This window comes from Chrysochloris asiatica, unplaced genomic scaffold, assembly GCF_000296735.1.
Source record: "Chrysochloris asiatica unplaced genomic scaffold, ChrAsi1.0 scaffold00083, whole genome shotgun sequence".
NCBI lineage: Eukaryota > Metazoa > Chordata > Mammalia > Afrosoricida > Chrysochloridae > Chrysochloris > Chrysochloris asiatica.
Genome location: NW_006408601.1, coordinates 7,334,595 through 7,345,853, shown reverse-complemented (window position 1 = coordinate 7,345,853; position 11,259 = coordinate 7,334,595). Strand labels below are relative to the sequence as shown.

At 36.0% G+C, this 11,259-nt stretch overlaps 1 protein-coding gene across 1 annotated transcript in view; it reads left to right on the top strand.

The window, feature by feature from the left end:
* PIK3C2A (phosphatidylinositol-4-phosphate 3-kinase, catalytic subunit type 2 alpha) overlaps positions 1-11,259 on the top strand; it is a 202,827-nt gene that overhangs the window by 184,518 nt on the left and 7,050 nt on the right. Inside the window, exons 23-28 of the mRNA XM_006865791.1 lie at positions 546-682; positions 3,053-3,222; positions 3,949-4,105; positions 4,924-5,033; positions 6,390-6,597; positions 10,954-11,078. Of these exons, the coding sequence (XP_006865853.1) occupies positions 546-682; positions 3,053-3,222; positions 3,949-4,105; positions 4,924-5,033; positions 6,390-6,597; positions 10,954-11,078 (907 nt within the window). The remainder of the gene's footprint in view (positions 1-545; positions 683-3,052; positions 3,223-3,948; positions 4,106-4,923; positions 5,034-6,389; positions 6,598-10,953; positions 11,079-11,259) is intronic.

The following is an 11,259-nucleotide window of genomic DNA, read 5'->3' as shown; positions in this document are numbered from 1 at the left end:
TCTAATACATACAACAGTCTTTTCAAACTCAAAAGATAGGGTTCTGCATCCTAATTTTTTTTTTGATACTTTTGAAGGATTTATAGAAGGGGGCAAAAAAAAAAAAAAAAAAAAATCTGCCTAGCCAGGCATTACATACCAGTTAGGAAGACAAAGTACATTATTTAAGACTTAACATATCCACAAGGACAATCTTAATCTGTTCTTCCCTTTGAAAGAGCTTAATATGGTCTGAAACACTCCTATCTTGTCCAACTACATGATTGCACAAAGCTTTTTGTGCTGAAATTAGACGACACATGTCTAAGAAGTGACTTTGCCACATGGGTGTGCAGACTATAAAGTCTCAAATAATCAAGTGTCTCAAATAATCAAACTCAACATTTACATCTTGGGTACTTTGGAAAATAAAAAATAACTTAGATTATCACATTTTTTGCAGAGCTACCAGATTTGATTTTTTTTTAAAGTGATAATTGGTAACTGGTGTTTTATGTCAGAGATTGAAAGCATTTTCATATTAGTTTCATAATTTGTTTTTAAAGGCCTGGTGGAACTAGTTCCTTCTTCAGATACCCTTAGGAAAATCCAAGTGGAATATGGTGTGACAGGATCCTTTAAAGATAAACCACTTGCAGACTGGCTGAGGAAATATAATCCCTCTGAAGAAGAATATGAAAAGGTGATTAGCATGTCTCCTTATTCCTAATAATTTTATTTAAAATGTATTTCATAGGTTTTTAATGCTTTCATTTTTTAGACTAAGCCATTTAGTCTAAATACGGAAAATAATATCCCCTAAGTGTAGTAAAGAATACGAAACAGACTGCATTTAATGGTAGGAATCTAAGTGAAACCAGTGCTAAAATTTCCAGAAAACATTCTACACATGTATTTAGAGACCAGGAAAGGAGAAGTATTTTTATAACCAATGTTATATTGCACAAAGATTTAGAACAAGTTATGGAAATAAGTAAGCATCAGCATCATGTAGTAGTTAAGAACATAGATGACCTGAGCTTGAATTCAGGTCCAAGTCACTCCCCACATATCCATAGGGCCTTGGGTGAATTATTTGACTTTGTCCCTCAGTTACTTGCTACCAAATATTATTAAAATAATAGTACCAAAAGATTGTTAGGAGAATTAAATGATTTTATACATATATATAAAGTAATACATGTTAATGTATGCTTTTATAAATCATATAATTGGTAATTAACCATATTATGATTGGAAACATGCATTTTCAGTTTAGTTTATTATTATTATTAATACTTTTATATGAGAAGAGGGCAATCTCTTAGGACATAAGACCAATAACTATGCTAATTTGGCCTAAGGGAGACTCAAGAACACTGAAGGGTGATATAAGATGATCCCAGTTTTAACATCATTAGTTTATTTTTGTTGTTGCTAAGTGCAGTTGAGTCCATTCCAGCTCATAGCAACATTGTATTGGGTTTCCAAGAGAAGCAAAAACCACATCTTTATTGCTCCAAGATTTGAACTACTGACCTTTTGGTTAGCAGCCCAATTCATAATCCACTGTGCTATCAGGCCTCCTTATATATACACACACATATATCTATATAAGGAGCCCTGGTAGCATAGAGTGGTGCCAGGTTTGTGATACGTTGCAGAAACATTTGTTGTTACCATCATTGTCATCAGTAAGATTTCTGGGGGATTATGGAGAGAACTTAACCACATAGACAGAGCCATATATATGACTGCTTTGCTCAGTAATGTACAATCTTGAGTTTAAACTAAATACATTTATTTTAAATTCAAATATTCATTTTTTAAAAATCTTACATTAAAGTAAATGCATTTGTTTTAAATTTAAATATTCATTTTTTTAAATGAGTAAGAATACATTTTGCTGTGTTTGTATTCTTTTGCAAGGTTTTTGTAATTAGTAATTTAGTAATTGCCAGAAATGTTATTGTTGCTGTTAAGTGCTGTGGAGTTGGTTTCAACTTGTTGTTGTTGTTGTTATGTGCCATCGAGTCGGTTCCGACCCATAGCGACCCTGTATAGGGTTTCCGAGGGTGTAAATCTTTACGGGAGTAGAAAGCCTCATCTTTCTCCCGCGGAGCGGCTGGTAGTTTCGAACCGCTGACCTTAAGGTTCGCAGCCCGATTCGTAACCACTACGCTACCAGAGCTCCTTAGAGCAACCCTTTTTAAGGTTTCCATAGGTGGACTAAGGAACTCTGGTAGCGTAGTGGTTACGAATCGGGCTGTGAAACACAAGGTCAGCAGTTTGAAACTACCAGCTGTTCCGCTGGAGAAAGATGAGGCTTTCTGCTCCCGTAAAGATTGACAGCCTCGGAAACCCTGTACAGGGTTGCTATGAGTCAGAACCGACTCCATGGCACATAACAACAACAACAATAGGTGGATTGGTGGCTTTGAACCGCCGACCTTGTGGTTACAGTCCAGTGTTTATTCTGCAGTGCCACACCAAGACTCCAATTGCCAAAATAGGCTGGACTAATGTGAAAGATGGTCTGTTTTCAGAAGCTTGCAGAGGACATAGAGAATTACCACATGGAACACAAAACACATTAATTCCATTATAGGATGTTTTAAGATATAAGCTGACTTTCTTAATACATATCCTTTCTACAAGCCAAAAATGAATATGGAGGAATAAATATTCTCCTATTCAAATTAGTCTTTGTCTCAGTGTTTTTCCACTTGTGGTAAGCAGTAGAGCCTGTGAGGAGCAGATTTTTAAACACATAATGCTTAAAAACTACTCAAAAGTAGCACTCACCCTGAATAGGAACTGGAATCATCTCTGCGCATTAGAAGCCAAAAGCTAACCAGGAGAAGCAAGCACCTTCAGAAGAGGATGGCTTGGGAGGGGGTTGTTTTGTTGTTGAAATAGGTGAAGACTGTTTTTTATTACCATGCCCCAGTTTATATGCCTGTTGAGAAAGTTTATAATAATAGTATTTTGATGGAGTCATTAATGATTAAATCTTTGTTGTAACTTTAAAGAAAGTTATTTTTCTTAAAATAATTTTGTATCTTTATTACAGGCGTCTGAAAACTTTATTTATTCATGTGCTGGGTGCTGCGTAGCCACCTATGTGTTAGGCATCTGTGATCGGCACAATGATAACATAATGCTTCGAAATACAGGACACATGTTTCACATTGACTTTGGAAAGTTTTTGGGCCACGCACAGATGTTTGGTAGCTTCAAAAGGTATTGATGCTTTATTATTTGCTGTTGCTAGTGAAAACAGGTGCTTCCTGTTTCACAAGTGGATATCCCATAACTTTTCCTTTTTTTTTTTTGAAGTGCTTGTGACTCCTTTTGAGCTTTGAGCGCTTGTTGCATGTACCATCCAATTAGTTCTGACTCAGTGACCCTGTATAGAGTTCCCAAGGAGCGGCTGGTGGATGTGAACCACCAACCTTGCAATTAGCAGTTCACTGCGTATTCAACAGTGCCACACCAGGAAGCCCCTCTACTCTTTTTTTTTTTTTTTTTTAAGCACTACTGGAGAGTAAAATTGCCCTAAAAGATAGTATACCATATAGTAGACAAGAGTGAGTAAGTGAGCCCTGTTGAAATTAATTAAGGGAGATTTATTTTATCCAGTTGGCTATGCCTAGTAAAAGTTTTGTAATGACAGTGAGCACACTTGCTTTCTAAGTGATTGTAACTACTATGTGTGGATTTATAAATACCACTTGGAGAAAGTTTCCTATATAACTTTAAATAATGAAATTACTTTAGGATGGCTTTCTAAAATTGTAAATTAAAAAAAATTGTACAAATGCTAAACTGCCTATTATTAAGTTTTCCCATCAGAAATTGCTTTAATTCAAATAGCTTAGTTTAATAACCACATTATTAGTAATACGATAGCTATTCCCCCATTTCACTAGGCTTCTGTAAAGAGAATTTACTTTTCTTTGTAAATAGGGATCGGGCTCCTTTTGTGCTGACCTCTGATATGGCGTATGTCATTAATGGAGGTGAAAGGCCCACCATTCGTTTCCAGTTGTTTGTGGACCTCTGCTGTCAGGCCTACAACTTGATCAGAAAGCAGGCAAACCTCTTTCTTAACCTCCTTTCACTGGTAACTATTCTTTGCAATTATTTAATTTTACATTTATACATCATTGTTTAAGTATCTAAAAAAGGATGTCTTGTGATTTTAGAATAACATGTATTGGTACTATATGGAAGAAGTCAAACACAGTATATGCTGTATGATTCCATTTATAAAAGTTAAAAAAAAAAATTTCAGTAAACTGGTTACCCTGGGTGGAGAGTGGTCACTAAAAGGGAATTTGAATGGGGCAACTGGGATGCTGGTAAGTGTTTTGTGTCTTAATCTGGATGTGTTCAGATTATGAAAATTCAGAGTTTTTACATTCATCATTTCAAATCTTTTCTAGATACATACGGTGACATGTGCCACCAATTCAGTTATGACTCATAGCAACCCTGGATAGGGTTTCTGAGGCTGTCAGTCTTTACAGGAGCAGAAAGCCTCATCGTCCTCCCATGGAGTGACTGGTAGATTTGAACTGCTGATCTGGTCAGTTAGCAGCCCAGTTTATAATCCAGTACACTACCAGAGCGCCTTATGCTAATTAAGGCTGTAACTGATGTGGTAGTAAGTTCACAAGACTAGGCAAGCAAAAGTCTGAATTTTGGTTTTTATCCCATAAACTAGCTTTGTGACTTCCAACAAGTCATTTCTTCCTTAGTCTCAGTTTTTTCATTTGTAAGAGAATCACTTAGATCCCCAAAACCATAACAAACTCCTGAAACTATGATGATTCTTGCTTTGTTCTGATAACTTGATCAGAACAGAAAGGTGAAGAATAGATTTTTTTTTTTTTTTTTAATTTTAATTTCATTCTCAAAGCTGTTTTTTTCCTTCTATAGATGATTCCCTCTGGGTTACCAGAACTCACAAGTGTTCAAGATTTGAAATATGTTAGAGATGCACTTCAACCCCAGACTACAGATGCAGAAGCTACCATTTTCTTTACCAGGTAAAAATTAAGCATGTTGGAGAAGGCTCATAGAATTTGGTTTTGATTTGTTTTACCTTTGTTTAAACATGTGCTACATATCAAAATTCTGATTTATAGGAAAAAATTGTGATTCATATTTGTATAAGCAAATAGCAAATAAGTTATCAAAAATTAATTTCTGAATAGCTATTAAGGTTTTATAAAAGGGTTTAAAATCTATTTAATTATCTCAAAATATAATCTCAAGTTTTATTTAATATACTATTTCAATAGTAAAAACTATTATTATGAACTATTTCTATATATTCTATAGTGTAAAATACCTCTTTAAGTTCTCTTTCTCAAAAGATAACTGTAGTAAGGTTTTTCAGAATTCTGCCATAACAACTTCTTGTTATGTGCTTAAAGCAGCAAACTAGACACTGTTGTTGTAAACTGTTATTATAGCCATAGTACTTGAAATGCATATATTAGTGACTGGCAATTGGATTTATCCTTACTGCTTTTAAAGCAGATTTTCCTGGCAAATAAAGGTCTGGTGACCAGATAGGTCACAGAAGTCTGTCACAGCAGGAAGGCCATATGAGCTCATGTTCTTTTCTCCTGTTTTTCTTGCCTCCTTCTTCTCACTGAAGAGGTTTAAAATCCTGGTCTAGACTGAATTAAAACAAGCTGACTTTTGTCTAATCTTCTAAATAATCCTGATATAATTTTGTATTGATAGGTTTTGCTTATTTGTTGTTTTTAAGAGATTTGTTGGCTACCTCGGGCAAAACTATGGAACAAGCAAAAACTTGTGTTTTAGGATCCTAACTTCTTTTTAAATCTCTTTCCTCTTTTTGGCTTCTTTTAGCTGGTTTCTGGGATTTATTGGTTCCTTTTATTGCTCAAAATGTTCTATCCAGACCTGCCTTCTAAATTTAACCCCCACCAAACTTCCCACCCTGTCAAAAACTACTTTTCCCAACTGAATGGAACTATGAGTATCAGAAGGTATTCAAAACCAAATTCTACTATCTGATAGAAGGGATTTAAACATTTTTTAATTATTATTTTGGATGCCTCTTTTCATATGTGTTTGGTTGTTCCCATTCTCCCTTTATTACTGGGGAACAAAATAAAGAATCTTTTTAGTATTATGTCATTCATTTATCTCTAAAGCATCATTTCATGGAGACAGTGACATGGAATGGAAATTTGGGAAATGTATTTTATGGGTTTGTCCTGTAGAACAAATGTTGGAAATATCAGACTACATATTTTTCAGGTAATGAAAGTAGTTTTTATCTTTTACTAATAGAGGCGAACATGTATTCCCATGAACATTTACTGCTAACAAGTTTTCTGATTAAAACAAATTTTTTTTTTTTTTAGGCTGATTGAATCAAGTTTGGGGAGCATTGCCACAAAGTTTAACTTCTTCATTCACAACCTTGCTCAGCTGCGTTTTTCTGGTCTTCCTTCAAATGATGAGCCCATCCTGTCATTTTCACCTAAAAGTTACTCCTTCAGACAAGATGGTCACATCAAGGAAGTCTCTGTTTTCACCTATCACAAGAAATACAACCCAGATAAACATTACGTAAGTTTGCTTTCAACATTCGTAGACACTTACGCATGCGTTGTTGTCCTCCATTCCTGCTTCCTTCATGACTCTGCTGAAGTGCCGGGCATCTGTTCTGTTCATGTGTAGTTCTTCCACAAATTGTCCAAATAAATCAATGTACTTCAGGTATCCCTAATTTTTTTTTCATGTTTTATTGTGAATTATATGATATTTTACATGAGAGAACTTTAGTTTTACATTCATTCCATCGTATATCATCTCATTGCCATGGTTCCAATCCCCTCCATGCATCATCAACGGACCAAAGGGTATATATGCCCTATAAACCTGCCCCCTATACTCCCCCCCACTTATTCAGGACCCAGTCCCTCTCCCTCTCTGCATCCAAAGTCCCCATCCGCTTCATCACTCCACGTCATCGTCTCTGCTTCCATCTCGGGCCTCGCTGCTTCTCTGGGTAGAGTCCCGCTCTCGGCTCTTCTCCACTGATGGTCCCAGAGACCTCCGCTCCTAGACTGGAGAGTCAGTAATTCCCTTCCTTGCTACCAAACGTCTACCTTTACATTTCCAACCCTCACAATCAGTCCTGATAACAATCATTCACTATTGTATCACAAGTGACCCATCTGCATTTCATTTCATCAGCTCCACCTAGACAGATTGGATAGTACTCACTGGAGAGTCTGCCTTCTTCCATGCCCCCTAGCTCTAGGTTCCCTCTTGAAAGCTTGTAAGCCAGTCACTTCTTGCCTTTGTAGCTCCCTCCCCACCCCCCAATTTGGGTATTCAATGTCCAAGTTGCCCATCGCTGTCTACTCTGTATGTGGAGGGGGTGGGAATGTTTCTTGCTGTATCCCTAATATTTTATTGATACTTATTAATCCTTGATAATTTTGCTTCAAAACAAAACCATAATAGCCAAATAATAGTCTTCCTTTCAGAGACAAAGCTACAAGCCTACTATTATTTTGTTATTACTTTTAATTTTTTCTTAATTTCAAAAGTAAAACTTGCTCATTATAACAAATTGAACCAGTATAAAATACCTGAAATAAAAAACCTGAGTTCTCATTCTGTTCTTCAGGGATAAATTAACATAACAGTCACACATGAAGTCTGTTTTTTAATAAAAATAAGATCTTCATTGTGCTTTGTTTTTACTCCTGTGCTAAATTTTTGTTAAATAATATTTCCCAGCACTGTCAGTCTTCTCATTTTAGACAAATTGGTAGATTTCAGAACTCGTTTTACTATTAGTTTAATTTACATCTGTTTTACTGTTTATACATTTTAGTATCTTTTTGTCTGTCTTAAATACTGTATTTGTCCTGGAAACTACTTTTCATTTGTCCATATTGTGCCTATGTAGGGTTTTGTTTTTCTTTTTGTTTTGATTGCAGGACCTGAGACCTTTTGTTCTGTAGCTATTTTAACCTACTCAAATTGTCTTAAAAATTTGTACAATTTTTTAATTTAGGATTGTCAGATCTGTGTATTGCTTTAAAAAAAAACAAACCAACTTTTTTTTTTAAATAACAATTAAAGCCTCAGTTCTTCTAATTTTTATAAATACGAGGCTAAGTCAAAAAGTATTGCTACAAAATCATAGACCATTTTATTTTGAAACATTTATATTTGAAGCTATTGTTCCTCAACATATTTTAAAATCTATATACTTCTGAAGATAGTGTTTCCATCCCGCTAACCAAAGGAGCTCTGGTAGCGTAGTGGTTATGAATCGGGCTGCTAACCTCAAGGTCGGCAATTTGAAACTACCAGCCGTTCCCGCAAAAGAAAGATGAGGCTTTCTGCTCCTGTAAAGATTTACAGCCTCAGAAACTGTGCAGGGTCACTATGAGTCGGAACCAACTCCGGTACTTAATAACAACTTAATAACAATAACAACTTAATAACAACTCACAGTACTTAATAACAACAACAACCCTTTTCCAAAGAACTCATTGCTCTTCAGTTTACACCACATCTTAACAACAGCTCAATGGAGAAAAGATTAAAGTTACCAAGGACTTCGTTCTTCTTGTATCAACTGCCAACATTCATGGAAGCAGCAGCCAAGAAATCAAACGACATATTGCATTAGGCAAATCTGCTACACAAGACCTTTTTAAAATGTTGAAGAGCAAAGATGTCAGTTTGAGAACTAAGGTGCGCCTGACCCAAGCCATGGTATTTTCCATAACCTCATATGCATGAGAAAGCTGGACAGTGAATAAGGAAGACCATAGAAGAATTGATGCTTTTGAATTATGGTGTTGGAGGAGAATATTGAAAGTGCCCTGGGCTACCAGAAGAACCTACAGATCTGTGTTGGAAGAAGTGCAGCCAGAATGCTCCTTTGAGACCAGGATTGTCAAACTTTGTCTCTCATATTTCAGACATATTGTCAGGAGGAAAGGATATCATGTTTGGTAAGGTGAAGGATTAGAGACAAAGAGAAAGACCCGCAGCGAGATGGATTGGCAAAGTGGTAGCATCAATGGGCTCAAGCATGGCAACGATTGTGAGGTTGGCCCAGGAACAGGCAGTGTTTTGTTCTTTTGTACATAGGGTCACTATGAATCGGTACCAACTCGATGGCACCTAACAACAACAGTTTTAGCATCTTATGGCACTCAAGTCATGATCCCTTTCAATGTTCTTTGAGTTTGGAGAACAAAAAGAATTCTGAAGTAGCAAGATTAGGGCTGTAGGGTGAATGAGGTAAGTTTTGCAATTCATGTAGAACAGCGTTTTACTTTCAAAGAATGAGCAAGTGCATTGTCATAATGGAAAACAACTCCTTGACACAACTTGCCTGGCTTTTGTCTCACCAATGCCACTTTCAGTTTTCTTAAAACATCTTAGTATACCCCCTGGTCGCCCTGTGTCCTTTGAGAAAATCTATCAAGATTGCACCTTGGAAATACCCAAAAACAGTCTCCATAATCGTTTGAGCCAACCTATCTTCCCTGAATTTAACTGGCCCAGCAGATCCCGTTGGAAACCGCTGTTGTGATTGGACTGTGCTCTCTGGATATTGGTAAACCCACACTCATTCATGGTTATAATTGTCCTATCAAATCATCTTCATAAGCTTTCATCTTGATTCAAAGACTAATGAAAAGATCAACTCTTTGAGCTAACTGATCCTCATGCAGCACTTTTGAAAACCATAGTTGAAAACTTGCTGAAGCCAAGATGTTTGCTTAAAATTGAAAATGCCAAACCATGTGAGATCCCAAAATCAGTAGCTGTTGCACCACTGATATTTCTATGATTTTTTTTCCATCAGTTTCTGGACTTCAGCCACAGTTTTCTTCATTCATTCATTCAAGATTGAAGTCTTCCTCTTCTTAATTTATCTTTATGAGATCTTCTCGACGTTGCATAAAATGCTTCATCTAAAACTGCTGTTTTATGTGGGGCAGCGTTCCCATAAACTTGTTGCAAAGCTTCTATGATTTAGGAAGATGTCCACTGGAATGTTGTTTTTGATATTAGCCCTAATCTCAAAATCAGTTTTTTTTCCATGGCACAAACAGTATGACTAAGACGAGTGCTTTACTGAGAGAGCTTGTCTGCAGCCATCCACTAATTGCAGAGACACGTTTAAACACATTTTGTTGGGAATTAACCTGTGCACATATGATATAGAACCCTAGTTGCAATACTTTTTGGTTTAACCTAATATATAGGCATTTACATTTTAGGATAGCTAATTAACACCATTTAGTAAGACAAAATTTTCCTCATTTTCCCACCCCTATAAAGTTTGCTTTTGTTCCCAATTTACTCTACCAGACAAGCTTACTTACTAACATTATCATTAGAAGTATATTAAATGTATAGATTTTAAAGTACATTAATTATTTAATCCTAGAAGTAAGTCTACTTTCACTTTCAAGTTCCTGTTATATATTTTACTATGATTATGGTCATTCTTGGTGCTTGGTCCTCATGTGGTGCCAGGGATTAATGCGCCGGCCTGTAATGTTGGTTTGAGCCAGAACATCGGCAGTTCAGGCTCACCAGCTGCTCCTCAGAAACCCCTGTTCATGATAGCTAGGAGTCGGAACTGACTCTATTGCAATTAAACAACAACAATATGATCACTCTTAGAATATAGCTCTCAAAAGCTAAACTCACTGCCTTCAAGTCGATTCGAACACATAGTGACCCTGTATAGAGTTTCCAAAGCTTTAAATGTGCTATACATATGAATTTTATATTTGCTGTTTCCCACTGGTAGCATATTACCAGATTAAAAGCATTTGTACTATAATACAGCAGTTAAGTTATAAATTTTTTCATGTCAGGAAAGGGGTTTATATTACAAGTTTAATGTGAATTTGGGCTTTGATTTTGTTTCAGATTTACGTAGTTCGACTTTTGAGAGAAGGACAGCTTGAACCATCATTTGTCTTCCGGACTTTTGACGAGTTTCAAGAACTTCACAATAAGCTGAGTATTATTTTTCCACTTTGGAAGTTACCAGGGTATGTACCTATCCTTGCACGTTATCAATCTTTTTTTTAAGGAAACAATTTCTTTGTTATCAAATATAAGTCAAAAGCTTTGTATTAACAGAAGTTAACTGATTTTCCTTTTTATCACAAGGCCTAATAAACAGTGCTGAGCATAGACAAGCTATACGTTCTTTTTTTCTTTTTCTTTTTT